Source organism: Danio aesculapii, chromosome 21, assembly GCF_903798145.1.
Source record: "Danio aesculapii chromosome 21, fDanAes4.1, whole genome shotgun sequence".
In the NCBI taxonomy this organism is placed as follows: domain Eukaryota; kingdom Metazoa; phylum Chordata; class Actinopteri; order Cypriniformes; family Danionidae; genus Danio; species Danio aesculapii.
The window spans coordinates 32,237,896-32,262,895 of NC_079455.1; the positions used below are offsets into that span (position 1 = coordinate 32,237,896).

A 25,000-nucleotide genomic window follows, 5' to 3' on the forward strand; every position below is an offset into this window, starting at 1 on the left:
CTTTGCGGATTTCGCCTATTGTGGGTTATTTATAGAACGTAACTCCCACGAATGACGAGGGACCACTGTATATTTAAAAACAATTGTGTATGTATTTCTTTCATGTTTTCAAACCACAAACTTTTTTTTTTAACTGCCCTGTTTAATTTAAAATAATTTGTAAAATCATTTAAATCTAAACCGTTGTGTTATTTTAGCAGAGCTTAAAATGAATGCATGTTTTGGGGGCAATTTCACAGTACTTGGCGTTCAGGTATTCTTGTTTAAGTGTGTTTGATTTTTAAACAGAACGTGACCATGCATAATGTACAAATGCGTCTTCTATTGCTATTACCCTTCTGCCGTCAGCATATAAAATGTTTACCTTGCAAAAAGGGTTTTTGACCATGATGTTACCCTGGTTTCCTTTAAGCCAGGAAGTGTGCTACATTTCTCCTGCTTCATGCCCCATGTCACAAACAAAAGATCTCTCAGCCAGGACAGAACTCTTATAAGCACAGAAATTGATACATGATTTAAAGATAATAGTTATCACCAGATACTTTCCCAGTTTACTTGATTATATTTAGAATTGCAAAGCAAAATGTAACACGTTTCCTATCATGTTATGTTTATGGTTAATTATTTCATTACGTATTACTGGGCAAATTATTCGCATGCATAATTAAAGTTTGTTTTGACATATGTGTGTGTATTGTGTATATTTATTATGTACAGTTGAAGTCAGAATTATTAGCCCCCCTGTTTATTTTTTTCCCCAATTTTTTTAACGGAAAGAAGACTACTTCAACACATTTCTAAACATAATAGTTTTAATAACTGTGGTCTAATAACTGATTTATTTTATCTTTGCCTTGATGACAGTAAATAATATTTGAATAGATATTTTTAAGACACTTCTATACAGCTTAAAGTGACATTTAAAGGCTTCACTAAGTTAATTGGGTTAACTAGGCAGGTTAGGGTAATTAGGCAAGTTATTGTATAACAATGGTTTGTTCTGTACTATTGAAAAAAAATTAGCTTAAAGGGGCTAATAATTTTGTCCTTAAAATGGTTCGTAAAAAATTAAAAACTGCTTTTATTCTAGCCGAAATAAAACAAATAAGACTTTTTCCAGAAGAAAAAATATTATCAGATATACTGTGAAAATTTCCTTGCTCTGTTAAACATCATTTGGGAAATATTTATATAAATATTTTCCCAAATAATTAATATATAAATTAAAGTATCTATGTAATAGTTTTGTTTCTATGTATGTTTGTGTGGATCAGATATGCATAATACATACATATATACAAAACACACACATACATTATGTCAAAACAAACTTTTTCATTCATTCAATCATTTCATTTTCAGCTTAGTCCCTTTATTAATCTGGGATCGCCACAGTGGAATGAACCGCCAACTTATCCAGCATATATTTTACGCAGCGGATGCCCTTCCAGCTGCAACCCATCACTGGGAAACAAACAAACTTTTTATTGTTGTATTTTATTATTGTTAACTTTTTTATTATAAAAGCACATGTAATTTAACATGAAATTACACTTTTTACATTTTAACTCTTTCCCCTCCATCCTCCAAAGCATCCAAATTCAGTTAAACAGGTAAATGTATTGTTATACATGGGCTAAGACAAATAAAACCATATACTGTACTGTATTCCACATACAAAAGTACACATATCATTCAATTAATCTGAAGAGAGTGAGAGGTGTTTGTTTGTGCCACTGTATGGTTTTGTTTTAGAAGGTGTATAAACAGATCCCACATTTTATGGTTCTTCTTTAGTTTGCCGTTTATACTGTAGGCAATTCTTTCTAGTGCACTGTAATGTGTCAAATCTTTCAGCCAGCGGTCAATGGATGGATTTTCTGTATTCTTCCAATAGAGTGCTATCAGACATCTTGCAATAACAAGACACATGTCAATCATTTTAGTTTAATAACCTGGTAATGACAAACTTACTGGAATGTCAAAACAAAATGTTATTTTGGTTGCGATTTAATCTTTGCCTAGCACTATTAAATTTGCATTAAATAGGTCACTGGCAGACAGAGAGGGGGTGTGTGTGTGTGTGAGAGAGAGAGTGAAAATGTCATTGGAATATCTAATAGCTCATAATAATGTGAAGCTACCTATTTGCAATTATTTTTAAATGTGCAAATGATTAATTATATAATTCAATATGTGCAAATGGCCTACGTTTCTAGCATAAAACTCTGTTGGGTCATTAAAACTTTTGATTTCGTTTTAGTTTGTTTACATTCATTCATTCATTCATTTTCCTTCGGCTCAGTCCCTTTGTTCATCAGTGGTCGCCACAGTGGAATGAACCGCCAACTTATCCAGAATATGTTTTATGCAGCGGATGATATTCTTCCAGCTGCAACACAGTACTGAGAAACACCCATACACATACACACACACGTACGCACGCACGCACGCAAGCACGCACAGACACACACACACACACACACACACACACACACACACACACACACACACACACTCTCATACACTCATACACTATGGCCAATTTAGTTTTTTCAATCCACCTATAGTGCATGTATTTGGACTGTGGAGGAAACTGGAGCACCCGGAGGAAACACAGGGAGAACATGCAAGCTCCACACAGAAATGGCTATTGGCCCAGCCGGGACTCAAATCAGCGACCTTCTTGCTGTGAGGTGACAGTGCTAACCACTGAGCCACCGTGCCACTCCGTTTGTTTACATATTAGTGTTAAAATGGTTTTACAGAGGACTTTTGGGAATCTCTTTTCAACACTTCATAGTTATTAAAATACTCTAAAGAGCCAGAAAAAAAATGTAATCCGATTTATTTTTTTTATTATTTATTTTTTTTTATTATTATTTTTTTAACTTATTTATTATTTTTATTTATTTTATTTTATTTTTTTAAAGCAAAATTTCTATCTAAATTTCTAATTATGTATAAAACTGTAAGAAGCTTCTGGAAGAAGCTGTTAATGCTGCTGAAGTAAAGATTTATGGTTCAATAGAGGAGAAAAAAAACTAATTTTAAGAAAACAAACTTAGAAATATTCAGTTCATATTTAATACACACAAACATTGTTTCAAAGCAGCTTTACAAAAGGTATGAATATATTGTAATTAATATCTACAGACACAATGTAAAAAAATAAATCATAATAAAAAGGCTATGAGAATCCAAAATAAAACATTTTAAAAATCCCCAAATTTCTAAATTTACATGTAAATGAGGGAAAAATGGTTTGTTTATTTTCTTGCCAGTAGTGTCTCACCTAAAAATTGATTCTGAAATGAATTGTGGGTTTTATGATTTATCACTCCCATGCAAATCTATTTCCCTCTTATAGTTTTGCTAGTTCTTTTGTCTTTTTTGACACACTAGTACCTCACCATCTCTGTCTCTTGCTTTCTCTGTGTAAGTGTGTGATTGATGGTAATGTCCACCAGTGGATAAAAGCCATTTTTCACTGCAACTCTAATGTGTTCATTACAAGCGGCCTGGCTTCACTTGAAGTGCACTTTTCTTCAAACGCGCAGCCAGCCGACCTGTGTTTCTCTGTTTTCAATGTGATTAGCGTAATGCTCTCGCTCTCCCCTGGGCCTTCCTGTTTTTGCACAAGACCTCTTTTCATTATCGGCTCACTTTGAACACCGGCTCGCAGATGAGGGAGGACACTGGGAGGATGTGTCTTGGTGACCCTCTCTCTTCACATGCTTCTGTTGTGCTGATGGTTATTGGACTGTAAACAATATGACAGTTGGGAGGGGAAAGGATAGGGCTGCGTGACATCGGAAAAAATCTGATATTTAGTTTTGTGCAATTTGTGATATGAATACAATTTCACCAGATGGCATAAATAGCTCTATTTGGAAATAATTCATTCATTTAGATTGATTGCGAAGATTCTGTAGGGGAGTGAATCAATCATAAAATGTAATAATAAGCAAAATACAAGCATTCATTTATTCATTTTCCTTTGGCTTAGTCTCTATTTCAGAACTCGCCACAGTGGAATGAACCGCCAACTTTTCCAGCATATGTTTTATGCAACGAATGCCCTTCCAGCTGCAACCCAGTACTGGGAAACACCCATACACACTCATTCACACTTATACACTACGGCCAATTTAGTTTATTCAATTCTCCTGTAGACCTTTTTCACAGATCACAAAATTATCCATTATGCTTCATGTGTGTGCGGATGCTTCGAACTTCTGGTCGGCATCTTGATGCGTATAAAGAGTCACATTTGGACCACTTTGAAATGATTGTTTTAATGTATTTCAAGAGTTCACACTTAAATAATGCTCGACTATAATAGCAGATTTGGCATGCTGTCCCTGGAGAGAACCCTGAGCTCAGAGATAGATGAGCCCAAGGTTTCCGCCTGGTCAATGAGCATTAGGAGGGATACGAGATCAGGTATTTCTCGAGAGCCCCCAGTTCGTTTTTTTACCTATACTTTGGTTAATAAGGTGGTTCTATAAGAATCGATTCAGTATGCGTTAAGTGACTTTTATTACAATCAGCTTATGTCACATGTTTTTAGACTGTGGGAGGAGTACCCGGGGAAAACCCACACAAATTCGGGGAGAACATGCAAACTCCGCACAGAGAGTACTGACTGGGTCAATTAGAACTTGCGAGGCAGTAGCACAAGCCACTGAGCCGCCGTGTCGCCCGATCCTAGAATTGAGGAGGAGGGAGAAAAAAAAGAGGGGGGGGGGGGTTCCAAAACGAAGATAGGGAATGAAGTTTAGGCAGGATATTTATAGTAGTTTTGGAATGATCTGATTGACTAGCTATTGATTAGCGATAAGGACCAGCTGTAATCGATCAGATCACGTGCTCCTCTCGGAATTAGTTTGTGAAACTTCACTTGACTTGTTTTTATCGTCTTTGAACTAAAACTGCTGTTGATCAGCACAATCTCCTCCATTTTTAAGAATTTAAAAATGTGATCTAATAAGAATGAAATCAACTGCTGCAAGACATTTTAAATAGAGCATTGTCATTGCTTTAAATCGTCATCGCTAAAGTCAACATTTTTTCTTTTTCTCAAATATATAGCCGACCCAAACAAATGTAATTCACCAAATGTTTGACACACTCTCCCACTGACACTGATTGAAAGAGTGGCACAAAGTGAAAATAAAGTGACATTTGAAGTGACAGATAAACACATACCATGGTAAATACTACACAATACAAAGTAGCTAAATGAAACATAAACCGCTCCAGATTACAATCAACATGCAAATCCACCAGCAGAGTATCAGTAACGTGCTTTTATTTTTTTTAAATTTTATGGCTGAACGTTTCTTACATGTTAAGTTTCATGTCAGTAATATGGTTTGCAGTGATGTAATGTGTGTTTGATGTGTGTGCGCATTGAAGAGCCGCTGAGTGCAGTATAACAGCTGACAGGACGGGAACACACGCAGACTAAATTAGGAGAATGTTTTTCTCTCATGTGTGAGCCACATCTGACAGAAGTGTTACGGCTTTAACACACACCTTTCAAAATCAAAGTTGTGCATCACAAAAACATTCTAAGCCACTCAAAGCGGTATTGATATCCATTTTTGGATTGAGATTTACCAGTTGTAAACGCTGTCAACGGAAACTCTAAGCATCCTATCGGAAGATGCTGGTCGCTATGGTGCCCTCCATGTAGCAACCAAGAAAATGGCCCATAGCACATCTTTGGACTGTGGGGGAAACCGGAGCACCCAGAAAAAACCCACGCAAGCAGGGAGAACATGCAAACTCGGCACTTAATATAAAGTGACCTTCTTTTTTTTTTTATTATTCTAAACAATTTGTTGCAATTTATGAATTGCCAAGCATCACAGTTTCAGCTGACAGTCTAAAAGTCACCTACATCTTTAATGACCCGAGGATGAACTGCCCCGTTAATGTTATTTTAAGGATTTACAGTGAAAATGAAAACAATATTGACCTTTACTTCCTCAGAACTCTTCCTGATCTATTAACTAAGCCAGTTCTTCTCAAGTTCACACATGCGATGTGATATAACAGCCAGCCGGTGTCTGAATGTTTTATATACACACACAGCCGCATGCAATGTCTAGTTTGATGTTTCTAATAGTTTTCTTTAATAAATGTTATTCTGAATGGCAATACAACACAATTTCAAACATATTTTGACATTTGTCTAAAAATTAAATGGCATACTTAATCTGCCATATACAGTGCTCAGCATAATTGAGTACAGCCCATTTTGAAAATGAATATTTGTATTCATTTCTCAGTGAATATAGGCTGAATATAGTGAATATGTATTTTGGTGCATTTAAACAAAACAGATTAATTAAACAGTTATATTTATTAAGATAATATTTTAGTCACCAAACAAATTTGGAAATTAAAAGATAATACAATTAAATTTAAGCAAAATATAGAAAATTTCAACAATTTTTCAATTTTCCTCTTTTGTAAATTTGTGTTTAATATTTTTATATAACATATCAATTTGGGTGTGCTAGTTTTTGGACCGTTATCGTAAGTTATTTTGTTAGATGAGCTCCAGATTTGGCTTCAGTACTGACTAATCTAATGTATATGCAGAAGTATAATATTGTATAGCTTATATTAAAAATATGAATTGAATTGATTGATTTATGAGGGGTACTTATATATGCTGAGCACTGTACGTCTTCAAATATATAAAGAAATAAATGATCATAAAAGATGTATTATGTTTTGAATGATTGAAAGGTTTGCTCTGGCAAATGAGTAATAACCTGAAGGGAATTGGCAAAGTCAAAAGTTTTAAAATGATGGTTAATGAGTATTTTGGGTTTCCATTGTGATCATTAAATAGACTCTGTTAATATGTCATTAAAAGATTTTAAATAGGCCTGACATACGTTTTTGGAATAGAAAGGAATCATATTTATTCACATTTAAATGGAAGTCTTTTGTACATTGTGTAAATGTCTTTATTCTCACTTTGACCAAAGTTCTTCCTCATTAAAAGTTTTAATTTCGATACAAAAATTGCCTAATTGGTCACACATTTTTGAATCGTAATGAACGTTTAAAACGTTTTAAGGGTTACGTAATATAATATAATGTAATATAATATAATATAATATAATATAATATAATATAATATAATATAATATAATATAATATAATATAATATAAATATAATTAATGTGATGTAATGTGTGTGTTTATGTGTGTGTGTGTGTATATATATATATATATATATATATATATATATCAATGAGCTATATTATATTATTCATTATTATATTATATTTCAGTGAATCTATAATATAATATAATATAATATAATATAATATAATATAATATAATACAATATAAAATGATATAATATATTATATAATAGGATATAATATGATATAGTTTATTAAATGCATTAAATTAATGATACCTAATGCAGTCGAACTGACTTTTTAATGATAAAATACTGATTCTAACACAAACCCACCATGTTTAACATAAGTTTACAGATATCGGAGCAGAAATGAAAGCTGCTGTTCTTTGCATAATATTCTGTTGCCTCCTTTTGCATTTGTATGTAAATTTGTGTAGGCTTATTATACAATAATATGTGGAAATATCAGAAAATAAGCCAGTATATGCACTCGCTGTAGACCAAAGAAATCAGAAAAGGGGTCAGTAATGGACAAAAGAGACCGATAAAACACCAGGTGTAAGAGGGATTGTGTCTCTCTTTCTAGTCAGTAAACTAAAACACATCTTTTTAGGAAGCATTAAACATGGTCTGACAATACCTTACAAATGTCTTGTCACCTATCCAAGTTTAGGAACAACAAATAATAACTTGACTTCTAGTTGATCATTTTGTATCAGAAGTGGCTTATATGAAGGGCAAAGTCCTCTAGATTACACTTATTTTACCTAAATAAAATATGATCATGCCTTGATTTTTCAATTATGTAATTAGGACAATAGGAAAATTTAATTAAGGTCTGACTTTGCTTGGACAGAAGTCTTGTCACTTAACAGAAATAATGTACAGTATAGAATATAAAGTCATGGTGCAGGTGGGAAAATAATTAATATTGTGTATGACTCCTATGAGCTTGGAGGACTGCATCCATACATCTCTGCAATGACACAAATCACTTATTAATAAAGTCATCTGGAATGGCAAAGAAAGCTTTCTTACAGGACTCCCAGAGTTCATCAAGATTCTTTGGATTCATCTTCAGTACCTCCTCCTTCATAAAATGCTGTTTAGGGCTGCTTTATGCTCACAGCTTAAATCCAATTTTTTTACCTGCAATTTGAACCCATACATTTTACACTTTAAACCTCTATAACACACAAACTTTGACATATTTTCCTTTGACAAAAAGTGATCTGGTTATGAGACATTGATACATTTTAATTAAAGCAATTTATTTTATATATACATTTCTTTTTTATTTAAAAGTTACATTTCTTGCCAAAAGCCAACAAGAACAACAGTTTTCGAGCTTCCAGAAACTACGATTATGGTTCCGATTCAGATCATTATGCATGGTGGTTATGAACGAGTTAACTATACACACCTTTTTAGATCAGAGTTCTCCAACAAATCCCTGGGTGAAAAGCAGATCGGCGTTATTCGTGTCTGGTTGTAGACCTGGCTGTTTTTCTGTCTGATGAGCTCATCACTTCCCTCCACTCCACTCTCTCTCTGTGGGTCGCCAGAAAGCCAGTCTGCCAATTTGCGCCATCCCTTAGCACGTTTACACTGGCCTGCCACATCTGATAAAGGCTGTTACTCTTTCAATACAATCTAGGTTCCCTTTTTTTGCTCGAGGAAGTCAGTGATAGTGTAATCTGAAAGGGGGCTTTTGTTCCTTTTGGAAACTTTTGGATACGCGTTCGAGAAAAAAAAAAAAAAAAGCGAACAAATATCAGTTCCAGTAAACTGCCTGCTTATTTCACTCTGAATTCCAGAAATAACAAACAAGGCATTTTGGGGATCCTGAAAGGTGGAATACTTAAAATGTTTTTGTTTACATTGAGTACTTCCAGGACCTTTGGTTTGGTTTTGTTTGTGTTTTGGTTTGTTTTGTATTGGTTTGGTTTGGGTATTTTTTATTTTTTGTTTGTTTTGGTTTGGTTTGGTTTTGTTTTTTTGTTTGGTTTAGTTTTTTTGTGTTTTGTTTTGGTTTGTTGCTTTTGTTTAGTTTATTTTGGTTTGTTGTTTTGTATTTGTTTAGTTTTTTGTTTAGTTTTGGTTAGTTTTTGGTTTGATTTGTTTTGTTTGTTTTTGTTTGTTTTTTTTGTTTGTCATTTTGTTTTTGTTTTGATTTTGTTTGTTTTAAGTGTTTTGTTTTTTGTCTTTTTTGTTTAGTGTTTTGGTTTGTTTAGTGTTTTTTTTTTGGTTGGTTTTGTTTTTGATTTGTTTTGTTTTGTATTTGGCTTGTTTTGTTTTGGATAGTTGTTGGTTTGTTTTGCTTTTGTTTTGTTTTTGGTTTGTTTTGTTTTTAGTGTTGGTTTGTTTTTGGGTTGTTTGGGGGCGGCACAGTGGCACAGTAGTTAGCAAAGTCACCTCACAGCAAGAGGGTTGCTGGTTCGAGCTCCGGCTGGGCCATTTGGCATTTCTGTGTGGAGTTTGCATGTTCTCCTTGTATTGGCGTGGGTTTCCTCCGGGTGCTCCAGTTTACCTCACAGTCCAAAGACATGAGGTATAAGTGAATTGCTAAACTGAATTGGCCGTAGTGTACTGTATATGTGTGAATGTGATAGTGTGGGTGTTTCCCAGTGCTGGGTTGCAGCTGGAAGGGCATCTGCTGTATAAAACATATGCTGTAATAGTTGGTGGTTCATTCCGCTGTAGCGACCCCCTGATGAATAAAGGGACTAAACCGAAGGAAAATGAATGATTACAAGATTAAATTTTGTCATTTAATTCTTTTGAGAAATCTTTATATTTAGTCGTTTAGTCATTTAGTAGATGCTGTTTTCTCAGTTTTGTTTATTTTATTTAAAAATTTTATTTTTGTGTTTGCTGTGATGAATTTTCACAGCAAACCCTGAATTTTCATAATTTTACCAGTGTATCAGTGTGTCACATGATCCCTCAGAAATCATTCTGATATGTTTCATTGCTTCTAAAGAAACAACAGTACTTAATATTACAGTCCTGTTTTGCATGTACATACTATGTACTTTGCTTATTTTTACATAAACTGGGTAATAAATAGGTACTACCCCCAAACCCTCTACAGAATCTAACCACAACCTAAATAATTACTTTGTCTAACCCATTATTTTCCTAGATAAATACCCTGGAAGTACATGTACTATACAATAAAATGTTAATATTTAATATTATCAAAAATGTGGTCCTATTTAAAGGGATGGTTTACCCAAAAATGGAAATTCAGACATCATTTACTCATCCTTCACTTGTTCCAAACCTATTTCAGTTTCTTTCTTCTGTTGAACACAAAAGAATATATTTCAAAAAAGAAATGCTGGTTAATGGGACCCATTGATTTTTGTAGTATTTTTTTTTTCCGTACAATGCAAATTAATGGGACATAGAAACCAGCATTCTTCAAAATATTATTATTTTTTTTTTTTGTGATAAACTGTGGAACAAAACTTTTTTTACTTAATTTTTTTTATTTTAAACATTGTCGTTTAATATTTCAGTTTAGCAAAAAGAACATGCAAACAAACAAAAAAAATACAACAATAATAATCTAAATTCAAAATAACTTAATACACTTTGACAGAAAGAATAAAAAATAAATAATAATAATAATAATAATAATAAATAATACAGCAATAACATATTTGTCTAATCTATATACTTTCAATGTCCATCGGTTCAACAAATGAGTCACCATCTAAATTCTCCAAAAATTACTTTACCAATGATCTGGCTTACAGTATTCAGTATTTTAACCATATTACACTCCCACATACAATGAAATAAAGTTCCCTTCTCTTGTATACATTTATAGCATGTTTCAGGGATGTTTGGGTTAAAATGATGCAACATAACTGGAGTTATGTGGACTCAGCCATTTATATTGAAGCAATCCAAAATGAGTGCTTGTTGTCTGAGTTTGGGCTTTTAGACAAGCTTCTTGCCCCTCTTCCTCATTACATTAGCCTGCAGGTCAGACTGTAGAACAAAGCTCTTAGGTTTAAAACAGTGAGAGAGGGTTAATAATGAGGTCATTTTAATTCTTGGGTGAGCTAACCTTTTAATATTATTTGCCTATTTTCATGAACAGGATTTTTGTAACTTAATATGTTAATTTTGATCAATAAAATGCATTCTGCATCTCATTTTCCCCCCAAAAGAAAAGAATCTTACTGATTTGCTTGAACAGTAACAGTAGTGCAGTAAATGTAAACACAAGTCAGAGCTACCATATAGATCTGCTGTAAGAAAGAGGTCAGTAGTTGCGCACATGATAAGGGCATTAATGAACACAAACCTTTGTTCTCGGTCACAACAAAACCATAAATGGCCCGCAGTCAGACGAACGGCTTCTTCCGTGTATGGATTAAAGCATGTGTGAAGTATGTTGATGCAGATAAGCAGGGCTGTTGAACAAACACTTCAGCACGACAATGTCAGTAAGCGAATGCGAGTAGTAGGTGAACTCTGCTCTCAGAACAGCAGTTACAGATTTCTCACCTTTGGTGGCAGTGTTGTTGGATTCACAACTATTTAAATGCAATGCATGCCAGTCATCAAGTTTTAGAGGTAATTGAGAGATTACTGTAAACAAATGTGTAAAGCTTAGACATCATTATAAGCCCAAAATTAGTGTATTATGTTGTATGGATCAAGTGGTCTAATAAGTATTTCGTGACAGAACAGTGCAGACTTTTTCCATTTGTTTGAAGCCACAAATATTTAGATCACTTCTCAAAGAAGGAAAATAAACGACTGTGTTATTTTGTTTCACCACATCCTGTTTAGATGTATTTGAGTCAAACCACCCCAGAGTTATTTTGAAAATGGACAAAGAACAGTCACGTTTTCTCTGGTATTCGTTTGGTTTGGACAAGGTTTCAGATAGCAGTTTTCACATTTATTCAAATGAACTATACTAACAGCAGTGGTGTAAAGTAGCAAATTACAAATACTCAAACTATTGTAATTGAGAAGTTTTCCCCAGAAATTGTAATTTACTAAGTAGTTTTAAAAATTTTGTACTTTTGCTTTCTCTTGATAGCGCTGTATCTGTGCTTTTACTCCACTACTTTCCTTCAACCTGCAGTCACTACTTTATTTTTTCTTCTCCATGGGGATTAGAACAATCAGTCCTGTGATTCTTGTTTAATCAAATCTCACGTTGAAATTGTAATTTTAATTATAATTGCAGCAGACTGTTTGTAAGCATTAAAAGTGTCCAAGAAGATGTCCAAAATCTTTACACATGTCACTGATGAGAAGATGATGGATGATTACGGTATGATGCCCAAAATGGCCTTAAACACCCAGCGGACGCACAAAATCAACATGGCGTCAGATTGACGTTGTACCCCAAAGTCGTGGTACATTGCATTTTGTTTAAAAATGAAAATCGGGTTGACATCAGAACCCAACGTCCAACCTAAAATCAACCAAATGTCTAATGATGTTACAGCTTGACGTTGTGTGGACGTTACCAATATGACGTCTATTAGATGTTGGATTTTGGTTGCCATACCTGACGAATAAATGTCAGTATTTGACGTCAATATGACATTGGTTTAAGATGTTGACTCCACATTGGATTTTGGTCACTTACTAACACAACCTAAAATCAACCCAATTTCAATGTCATTTGACATCATAAAAAACATTGTCGCTGGCTGGACATAGAATCTAAATCTAACCTAATATTAACATCTTATGAGCCTGCTGGGCAATAACTACATGCACTACAGAATGTATACACACATCCACAAATTACATGTAAATGCATCAGCTTTTCACAGTGTAATATTCATTACTCAATACTCTTGAGTACTTTAGAAATGTCTACTTTTTACTCATACGTTGAGTCATATTTACAACAGATATGTTTACTCTACTTGCACTACATTTTTAGGCAAGTAATGGTACTTCAACTTAAGTATGCTTTTTTCAGTACTCTTTCCACCACTGACTAACAGTGCAAACCCTTTAGACAGTTTAACTTAACCAACCTGGAAAGTGAGAAGACTGTTAATATCACAACATTGCTGTTTGTTTTTACTTCTTAGAGATGATGCATACTATATTCAGGCTAATGTTTACAATATGAACTCAAAGCAATAATCCAAGCTAAGCATTTTCTTTACAAGAGTTTCTTATTAACATGCAATTAATGTCTTGTTTCTGCTAAGCTGTACGGTAAATGTTTATTTCAGTTTCCAAAGGCAAAAGATCCTAAATTTGGAATCGTAACTCAATATTACTAAAAGTTTCTAACTTATTTGGGACCCTTAAAGGTATAAATGTATAATGTATATAAATGTATATAAAGGTATTTATGGGACAGCCATAAAGGTATTTAGCACCACGGTACGGTACTAAAAGGGTGCTCATTGCTGAACACTATTGCTTTACAGAGATTAGTCACTTGCGCATGCAACAAGACAAGGAAGCAATTAACACTAGAAGTTAAATTTTTTTAATGCACAGCCGAAACACAAATCCGTAACAGTACAAAGATGGTGTGCAGCAATAAACCATGCTCAAACTTAGCTGGTCCTTTTCTTGGGACAAAAAACCACATGCAAGAACAGTATCTGCAATATGTCCTAAATTGTTGTTTACGAGACTGTTCACATGTCACATTACTCTAATTTTGTGCACTTGCTGCTCGTCAATATTTGAAATAATGACCTTGAAAGTGGAACAGATGACATATGTGAATGACCAGCTTTCTTTGAGAGGGAATGATGTCAATTGCGACTTTCTGATGTACATTACGCATACCAAGTAGGTTACTATTGGCAGTGGAAATAAAAGCCTGATCAGAGTGACTCGTACTGAACTGAACCGTACTGAACTGTAATGTACTGAACTAAACTACACAGCTCATTGGAAATGAGTTATTAGTGTGTTGTGTTCATATTCTTGGAGAATTTGCCTATATGTAGTCAACAGGACAAAAATAACTGAATTCTGTCAGTGTTTTCACATTTGTAGTTCAGTTATTTTGATTAAAAAAGAAAGAATACTTCAAGACTTGGATTACCTGGTAATCACACTGTAAATTTAAGGCTGAAGTTCAGAATCTAAAAAAAAAAAAACAGCTTTCATGACACACATTGAAACAATATATTTATTATGGTTTGTCTCAAGTAGGAGCACAATCTGGACCAGTGTGTGTTTGGATGTCTTGGTCCACTTGTTTTGCGCACAGTAAAGTTTAGATAGCAGTGTTTATTCTTATTTAAATGAACCACCAAATATATTCAAATTGTATGTTTATATATTTACAGAAAGTCCACGGGGTTGTAAAAGGTACTAAATGAAACTAGATATTAAAGTTTGAGGACAAACTTTATGGTGGCTTGAAAAGCCGAGTCTGAATTAGCATGTTACTAGCATGAATTAGCAAGTAACTAGCATGATTCTAACATAAATTAGCATGTAACTAGCATTATTCTAGCATGAATTAGCATGATACTAGCATGTTTTTAGCATGAATTAGCATGATTCTAGCATGAATTAGCATGTTACTAGCATGTTTCTAGCATGAATTAGCATGTTACTAGCATGATTCTAGCATGAATTAGCATGTTACTAGCATGTTTCTAGCATGAATTAGCATGTTACTAGCATGTTATTAGCATGATTCTAGCATGAATTAGCATGTTTCTAGCATGAATTAGCATGTTATTAGCATGATTCTAGCATGAATTAGCATGTTACTAGCATGATTCTAGCATGAATTAGCATGTTACTAGCATGATTCTAGCATGAATTGGCATGTTACTAGCATGTTTCTAGCACGAATTAGCATGTTACTAGCATGTTTCTAGCATGATTTAGCATGTTATTAGCATGATTCTAGCATGTTACTAGCATGTTTCTAGCATGAATTAGCATGTTATTAGCATGATTCTAGCATGAATTAGCATGTTACTAGCATGTTTCTAGCATGAATTAGCATGTTACTAGCATGATTCTAGCATGAATTAGCATGTTTCTAGCATGAATTAGCATGTTACTAGCATGATTCTAGCATGAATTAGCATGTTATTAGCATGATTCTAGCATGAATTAGCATGTTACTAGCATGATTCTAGAATGAATTAGCATGTTACTAGCATGATTCTAGCATGAATTAGCATGTTACTAGCATGATTCTAGCATGGATTAGCATGTAACTAGCATGATTCTAGCATGAATTAGCATGTTACTAGCATGTTTCTAGCATGAATTAGCATGTTATTAGCATGATTCTAGCATGAATTAGCATGTTACTAGCATGATTCTAGCATGAATTAGCATGTTTCTAGCATGAATTAGCATGTTATTAGCATGATTCTAGCATGAATTAGCATGTTACTAGCATGATTCTAGCATGAATTAGCATGTTACTAGCATGTTTCTAGCATGAATTAGCATGTTACTAGCATGTTTCTAGCATGAATTAGCATGTTACTAGCATGATTCTAGCATGAATTAGCATGTTACTAGCATGATTCTAGCATGAATTAACATTTTACTAGCATGATTCTAGCATGAATTAGCATGTTACTAGCATGATTCTAGCATGGATTAGCATGTTACTAGCATGTTTCTAGCATGAATTAGCATGTTACTAGCATGTTTCTAGCATGAATTAGCATGTTACTAGCATGATTCTAGCATGAATTGGCATGTTACTAGCATGTTTCTAGCACGAATTAGCATGTTACTAGCATGTTTCTAGCATGATTTAGCATGTTATTAGCATGATTCTAGCATGTTACTAGCATGTTTCTAGCATGAATTAGCATGTTATTAGCATGATTCTAGCATGAATTAGCATGTTACTAGCATGTTTCTAGCATGAATTAGCATGTTACTAGCATGATTCTAGCATGAATTAGCATGTTTCTAGCATGAATTAGCATGTTACTAGCATGATTCTAGCATGAATTAGCATGTTATTAGCATGATTCTAGCATGAATTAGCATGTTACTAGCATGATTCTAGAATGAATTAGCATGTTACTAGCATGATTCTAGCATGAATTAGCATGTTACTAGCATGATTCTAGCATGGATTAGCATGTAACTAGCATGATTCTAGCATGAATTAGCATGTTACTAGCATGTTTCTAGCATGAATTAGCATGTTATTAGCATGATTCTAGCATGAATTAGCATGTTACTAGCATGATTCTAGCATGAATTAGCATGTTTCTAGCATGAATTAGCATGTTATTAGCATGATTCTAGCATGAATTAGCATGTTACTAGCATGATTCTAGCATGAATTAGCATGTTACTAGCATGTTTCTAGCATGAATTAGCATGTTACTAGCATGTTTCTAGCATGAATTAGCATGTTACTAGCATGATTCTAGCATGAATTAGCATGTTACTAGCATGATTCTAGCATGAATTAACATTTTACTAGCATGATTCTAGCATGAATTAGCATGTTACTAGCATGATTCTAGCATGGATTAGCATGTTACTAGCATGTTTCTAGCATGAATTAGCATGTTACTAGCATGTTTCTAGCATGAATTAGCATGTTACTAGCATGATTCTAGCATGAATTAGCATGTTACTAGCATGTTTCTAGCATGAATTAGCATGTTACTAGCATGATTCTAGCATGAATTAGCATGTTACTAGCATGATTCTAGCATGAATTAGCATGTTATTAGCATGATTCTAGCATGAATTAGCATGTTACTAGCATGATTCTAGCATGTTACTAGCATGTTTCTAGCATGAATTAGCATGTTATTAGCATGTTTCTAGCATGAATTAGCATGTTACTAGCATGAATTAGCATGTAACTAGCATGATTCTAGCATTAATTAGCATGTAACTAGCATGTTACTAGCATGATTCTAGCATGAGTCAGCTTGTTTCTAGCATGAATTAGCATGTTGTTAGCATGATTCTAGCATGAATTAGCATGTTACTAGCATGACTAGCATGTCACTATCGTGTTGCTAGCACCTTTCTAGCAAGATTAGCATGTCAGTAGGATGTTAAAACTGTTAGCGTGTGTTAGAATAGCTAGTCACAGTCTCTGGGACAGTTGCTAGGGTGCTGAAATTGGTTGCTAGGGAGTGGCTAGTAAGTTTAAAGGTAATCAGTGATTGGCTGCTGGCTAGACTGAGTTGAATGAGGCCAGACTCTAGTCTGTAGGACAGTCTGATGCAGAGTTATGAGCTCACAAAGGTTGATCCAATGTTAAGTAAATGGGAGTCTTTTACAATGGAAGTCTATGGGACAGTTGCTAGGGTGCTGTAAGTGGTTGCTAGGGAGTGGCTAGTAAGTTAAAAAGTCATCAGTTATTGGCTGCTGGCTAGACTGAGTTAAATGAGTCCAGTTAGATGTCTGTAGGACAGTCTGATGCAGAGTTATGAGCTCACAAAGTTTGACCCAATGTTAAGTCAATGGGACTTTTGGGTTTTTTCTGGGTCGTTTTTCGGAAAACCCAAGGTCGGATCAGTTAGAAAAGATATAGCAACCCGAGTCAGACCAGTTTGAAGGTTTGACGAAAGTTTGAAGTATGTAGCTTGAAAGGCCTAGGAGGAGATACACTTAGAAATTAGTCTCAGAAGAATAAGAAGAAGAAGAAGAAGAAGAAGAAGAAGAAGAAGAATAATAAGTTTAAGATAGATAACAGTATGCTGGCTTTTCAAGCCACCATAATTAGTCATATTTAAGGGCATTAAACAGTAATAAACGGCATCTGACGAGGTATAAAATTTTGGAGCCCAATTTTATTTAGATAATTTTTCAATATGTGTTAAGTGCTGGCCTTTATTGTAAAAATTGCATGAATTTATTTATATGTTGAGAGTAGGACCTGAGCGATATCATGCGAGGTGGTGTTCCTTCACGCACACGCTGAAACAAACTGGGTACTAGGCATAGGACGATAACTGTTTTCAAGGTATACTGCGGTTAGGAAAAGTCAGAATTTTCTGCTATACCGTTCCTAAGGTATGTGTACGATTTTTTTATTTACATTTTGTTTGTTTTTTAGGACGACAGTATCTCCAGCAGAAAAAAAATTTTGGTTTTTGAAACTAATGAAAACAGCAAAAGTCAATGAATGATTTGAATTACTTAGCCTGACGTGTTTACTGTTCCAAAATATCTTAAATATTCTCAAAATAAAATGGATTGTGTTCAAAGGGGAAAAAAGTTTTAGTTTTTTTACCCTAGATATTTAAAAAGAATATATTTTAGAGCAGTAATCACAATACTGTAAAACCGTGATATTTTTATCCAAGGTTATCATACCGTCAGAATGTTATACCGGCCCATGCCTACTGGGTACCCAGCTGGCTTTCTGCCAAACATATAGGCGAACTCGCTTTCGTTCATTCATTCAACCGTTCAATATCAAACGCTTTTCCAGGGCCGGGTCGCGGGGGCAGCAGTCTTAGGAGAGAACCCCAGACACTTCCTCCAGCTCCTGCGGGGGCATCCCAAGGCATTCCCATGCCAGCCGAGAGACATAGTCCCTCCAGCGTGTCATGGGTATTCCTCGAAGCCTCCTCCCGGTGGGACATGTCTGGAATGCCTCCCTAGGTAGGTGTCCAGGAGGCATCCGAAACAGATGCCCGAGCCACCTCAGCTGACTTCTCCTCACCCTATCCATAAGGGTGCGCCCTGCCACCCTGGAAAGAAAACTCATTTCGGCTGCTTGTATCTGAGATCTTGTCCTTTCGGTCATGAGCCAAAGCTCATGACCATAGGTGAGAGTAGGAACGTAGATTGCCCGGTAAATCGAGAGCTTTGCCTTTTGGCTCTGCTCTTTCTTTACCACAACGATACATCGACCTCATTGCTGCTGCTGCTGCTGCACCAATCCGCCTGTCAATCTCCCGTTCCATCCATCTCTAACACTTGAACAAAACCCCAAGATACTTGAACTCCTCCACCTGGGGTAAGGACTTTCCAGCATACACTATGCTATGCCCCATCACCGCCACTACATTGCGAGCTGAGGTGCTGTGGTGTTTATTGATTAATCCCTCTGCTTTACTTAAATATATATGTTATCTGCAATATTTTATTCCATTTGGAAAGATATTTCATTTACGCCATTACAGTTGCAGCTCTAAATCGTGCTGGTATTAAACTTTTTTTTCAAGGTATTAATAAAGGTAGTAAAAGGTATTACATTCAACTTAAGAAGTTTCGTGATTTCCTGATTTAAAAGATGCTTGTTTTATTTTCCAATGCGACTTTCCGATAAGTATAAAAGAAGCACTTTAAGCGATCAGAAATACATCGATGCCATGACAAGTCTAAGATAGTTTAGCAGTTTGTTTTATACATGCACGCACACACAAGCACACACACACACACACACATACATACATACATACACACCGAGAGAAAAGGGTGTTTCCTACAAGTGGTTTGTCAAGCCCATTCAACACCTGCATAAAGCACACTAAGTAAAACCTCATAAAAATGAACAGTGGTCAATGGAGTTTACACTCCAGGTGGGTATTCTGGTAGGATTGTAAGATCTTAATTATGAAAAGGGTCTTTCATTGATCTAAACTGAACACCATTAAAATAAATAAAACGCTAAACAAATACAAACTGTTTATTCTGTTCATCTTCTACAGGGAAGGCTTTCTTAATTATACGAGCAGCAGTGGTTGTCAGCGTTTCTGTAAACACTGAAAAATGATGTTGTTTCTGTCAAGATTTATAACTTGGGGGGTCTGCCACTCTTAACTACAGCCATAATATCCCAGGGACACAGAAAGATTCAATGCGTCATCGCTCCCTCTGAATCACCCAGCCAATCACCTCTTCATCTACTGCAATGGTAATTATTGATCTGTTTTTTTTTTCTCTCCTCCACACACAGAACATTGACATCACCAACTTCAGCAGCAGCTGGAATGATGGGCTCGCTTTCTGTGCCATCCTTCACACCTACCTGCCTGCACACATCCCTTATCATGAGCTCAACAGCTTGGACAAGGTCAGTACGCTCACACCAGGTCACTTCAGGTCAACGGGAGCCAATTTTCACCATAAAATAAAAATGCTGGGTTCCACACAATTCACTCATGTTGTCTCAACCCAAATCGATTTTTTATTTAATAATGTTTACCAATTTAATTAGATTGAACACAAAACAACCCCCCCCCCAAATATATATTTTTAAAATTTGTTGTTTCTACTTATTTTCAATAAATAGATTTAATAAGTAGCAGCAGAAGTCATTTTTTGAGTGTTTGGTTGAACATGTAGACCAATTTACCTGAAATTACTTCATACCGTACATACACTACCTAACAAAAGTCTTGTCGTCGATCCCAGTTGTAAGAGCAACTAATAATAACTTGACTTCTAGTTGATCATTTGCAAAAGTGGCAGAGAATTTTTCTGATAAATCCTCTGTTGAACTGCATCCCAATCATTACAAATATTGCAAGAAGACCTATTGGAATCAGCATGGACTCAAGATTCTCACAGAAATCAGTCAAGTTTGGTGAGGGAAAAGTCATGGTTTGGGGTTACATTCAGTTTTTGGGTGTGCGAGAAATCTGCAGAGTGGATGGCAACATCAACAGCCTGAGGTATCAAGACATTTGTGCTGTCCATTCCATTACAAACCACAGGAGAGGGCAAATTCTTCAGCAGGATAGCTCTTCTTCTCATACGTCAGCCTCCACATCAAAGTTCCTGAAAGCAAAGAAGGTCCCGATGCTACAGGATTGGCCAGCCCAGTTACCAGACATGAACATTATTAAACATGTCTGGGGTAAGATGGAGGAGGCATTGAAGATGAATCCAAAGAATCTTGATAAACTCAGGGAGTCCTGTACGAAAGCTTTCTTTGCCATTCCAGATGACTTTATTAATAAGTGATTTGAGTTATTGCAGAGATGTATGGATGCAGTCCTCCAAGCTCATGGGAGTCCTACACATTATTACTTCTTTTTCCACTGCACCATGACTTTATATTCTATACTGTTCGTTATTTTTGTTAAGTGACAAGACTTTTGTCCAAGCAAAGTCAGACCTTACTGTCCTAATTAAATCATTAAAAATCAAGGCATGATCATATTTTATTTTGGTAACATAAGCGTAATCTAGAGGCCTTTGCTATTCATATAACCTACTTCTGATACCAAATGATCCACTAGAAGTCAAGTTATTATTTGTTGTTCTTAAAAGACATTTGTCAGGTAGTGTACATTGTGTTTTTCAGTCTAAACTGTGTTTTAGAAAGACATGCAGATCATTTTTTACACATTTCACTTCATTCATTGATGTCTTTTGCAGAGGCGAAATTTCACTTTAGCCTTTCAGGCAGCAGAAAGCGTTGGAATTAAATCAACACTGGTGAGTTGAGTTTAATATGATCATCACTATTCTTTTACATATGCATTGGCTAAAATACCTTGTATTTTTGATATGTACAATGTTTTTAGGAAGAAATTAAACATTTTATTTAGCTAGAATGACTTAATTTTCTCATAAGTGACTGAAAAGATATTCTAGTCAGGCTGTTGAAAGTATATCAAAGTAAAACAAAGTAGTTTCCAATTGTAATATTTCACAACACTACAGCTGTTCATATATATGCAGCCTTGGTGAACATATTTGTAGATTCATTTTCATTAGATAAGACTTAATGAAATCTTTTATACACAACTTTTATTTAGCATTTTCCTAGATTTTCTGTTTGTAAATTGTGCTTTCTTTTAATTGTACTTGCAGTCATATTTAATTGAAAGTTCTTATAAAGCTGTGTTTGCTGTAAAACTGTGTCTGCAAGCCTTGTTATAAAAGCTGTTTGCCCTTTGCTCAACAAGCTTTGGCAAGATACTTCTGTAACATAACACTCAACAGCAGATAGGTTGACAAACACATCATGCAATTCTAATCATTTCCTTCTCATATATCTGACTCTGTCTCTCTGCTTGACAGGACATTGGTGAAATGGTGCACACAGAAAGACCGGACTGGCAAAGCGTCATGACCTACGTGACGTCCATCTATAAATATTTTGAGACCTGAGAATCTTCTAGAACGTCCATATCAGCAGCTTTAGTCTCACCTCGGTCCTTGCTATTTCCAAGATGCTACAAATTTCCAAGATGCCTTCGCTGCGTTGCCATCGTACAATCTTGTGTTTTCCCAGAATCCTCTATGGCTGCTGAAACAGGTCAGATCCTACTAAAGCTTTGAGTTGCAAAAAGACGGGAGGTTGGCAGACAGCAACTTCCTTTAAGAACATTACAAAATGATTTAATGTGAATTGTGCCAATTAAGCAACTAAAATGTGGACTTCCGAATACAAATGCCTTTGAGAGATGCCTTGTTTTCCAGTTTTATTCCAGTGTTGGTCTTAGATTATCAGTATTTATTCCAAAGAACAGGATTCGTCCACTCAAATGTTTTTGCTTACCCTGAATAAGCTCGATTTTCTTTCATTTAATTTATTTAGGTTTCTCTAACAAATCAGAGTGGGTTATATCACCTGAAAACTGATATCATGTTCTCAAACTCATATGACTTTAAGTTCATCTTGGAGCACAAATTAGTTTTTTTATATACGTCAAAGGTTTTTTTTTATGCAATCTGAGATATTTCAGTCCCTCCTCTGAAGACCACTGTTCACCCAAAGCTCTGGTGCTTCTAAAAAGAAAATCCTTATGGGATCCATATTAAGTGGTTATAATTTTTGTGGATGCTCAAATGTGCCATGTGACTTGCACGAATGAATCTCATTGGTTTTTGCAGAAGCTCAAATGTACTGCGTAACAGAAGAATGAATTTCGCTGGCTTCTTCAGAAGCTCAAATACGGCATGTGACATGCAAGAATGAGTGTAATTGGTTCTTGCAGAAGTTTAAATGTGCTGTGTAACACAAGAATGAATTTTGCTGGTTCTTGCAGAAGCTCAAATACGCCATGTGTCATGCAAGAATGAATCTCATTGGTTCTCACAGAAGCTTAAATGTGCTGCAACACAAGAATGAATCTCATTGGTTCTCACGGAAGCTTAAATGTGCTGCAACACAAGAATGAATCTCATTGGTTCTCACAGAAGCTCAAATGTGCTGCAACACAAGAATGAATCTCATTGGTTCTCACAGAAGCTTTGATGTGCTGCAACACAAGAATGAATCTCATTGGTTCTCACAGAAGCTCAAATGTGCTGCAACACAAGAATGAATCTCATTGGTTCTCACAGAAGCTTTGATCTGCTGCCTAACACAAAAATGAATCTCATTGGTTCTCACAGAAGCTTTGATGTGCTGCCTAACACAAGAATGAATGCCATTGGTTCTCGCAGAACCTCAAATACACTATGTGTCTTGCAAGAATGAATCTCATTGGTTCTTGCAGAAACTCAAATGTGCTGCCTAACACAAGAATGAATCTCATTGGTTCTTGCAGAAACTCAAATGTGCTGCCTAACACAAGAATGAATCTCATTGGTTCTTGCAGAAACTCAAATGTGCTGCCTAACACAAGAATGAATCTCATTGGTTCTTGCAGAAGCTTTAATGTGCTGCCTAACGCAAGAATGAATCTCATTGGTTCTTGCAGAAACTCAAATGTGCTGCCTAACACAAGAATGAATCTCATTGGTTCTTGCAGAAGCTTTATTGTGCTGCCTAACACAAGAATGAATCTCATTGGTTCTTGCAGAAACTCAAATGTGCTGCCTAACACAAGAATGAATGCCATTGGTTCTCGTAGAAGCTCAAATACACCATGTGACTTGCAAGAATGAATCTCATTGGTTCTTGCAGAAGCTTTTATGTGCTGCATAACATAAAAAAATGAATCTCATTGGTTCTTGCAGAAACTCAAATGTGCTGCCTAACACAAGAATGAATATCATTGGTTCTTGCAGAAACTCAAATGTGCTGCCTAACACAAGAATGAATATCATTGGTTCTTGCAGAAACTCAAATGTGCTGCCTAACACAAGAATGAATCTCATTGGTTCTTGCAGAAACTCAAATGTGCTGCCTAACACAAGAATGAATCTCATTGGTTCTTGCAGAAACTCAAATGTGCTGCCTAACACAAGAATGAATCTTATTGGTTCTTGCAGAAACTCAAATGTGCTGTATAACACAACAATGAATCTCATTGGTTTTCATTTGTCAATCAAGCATACTTGAGCCTCTGTGAGCAAATTTGAATGCTGTAAACACTTTTTAATCTTTACTTTTAAATGAATTAAAGCCAACATTTATTGATTCTTAGAAGTGATTTTATTTTGAATTAAACCACTCGGTCCACTTGGACTTAATCCTAATTGGATGATTCAAGTGAACATGGAGGGACAGAAATCTCTCAGATTTGATTCACAAACACATTTCTTATAAGTTTAAGAGGTTAAATAAACAATGACTGAATTTTCAACCTAGTTTTGTTGCTATTATAACACTATACCATGTTTGGACACTAAATGAAAGCTATTTATTAATCTAATATGTCATTTAAACCAGCCCCCCCCCCCCCCCCTCCCCTCATAATCCTCATTCCAGCTGATCACTGAACACACTGCTAGATGTTTTAATTTGAAATATCAGCACAAATGAAATGCACGGCTGCTCGTTTTTATTTTTGATTATTAATATTATTTTCCAAAGTTTCAGCATTTCAGTTGTTTTTGTCTTCTTTTGTCTAGTGACTAATCCTTATTTGACACATAAAGCCAGCTTTGTTATGGAAGCTTCACTGATTCAGATTGAGTTCGTCTTTTTGGGTGTAAAAGCACAAATAAATAAAAGGCTGAATGTGTTTTCACTGAAATGAAATGTGAAAT

General features: G+C 35.3%; 1 protein-coding gene across 3 annotated transcripts in view; it reads left to right on the plus strand.

Annotated features, from left to right (window-relative positions):
* The window catches only part of specc1lb (sperm antigen with calponin homology and coiled-coil domains 1-like b), a 64,442-nt gene that overhangs the window by 38,704 nt on the left and 738 nt on the right, over positions 1–25,000 (plus strand). For all 3 annotated transcript variants that reach the window (XM_056446148.1, XM_056446146.1, XM_056446147.1), the window contains exons 14-16: positions 20,064–20,180; positions 21,491–21,550; positions 22,139–25,000. The exon at positions 22,139–25,000 is cut by the window's right edge and continues 738 nt beyond it. In XM_056446148.1, coding sequence (XP_056302123.1) covers positions 20,064–20,180; positions 21,491–21,550; positions 22,139–22,228 — 267 coding nt within the window. In that variant the 3' untranslated portion in view covers positions 22,229–25,000. The remainder of the gene's footprint in view (positions 1–20,063; positions 20,181–21,490; positions 21,551–22,138) is intronic.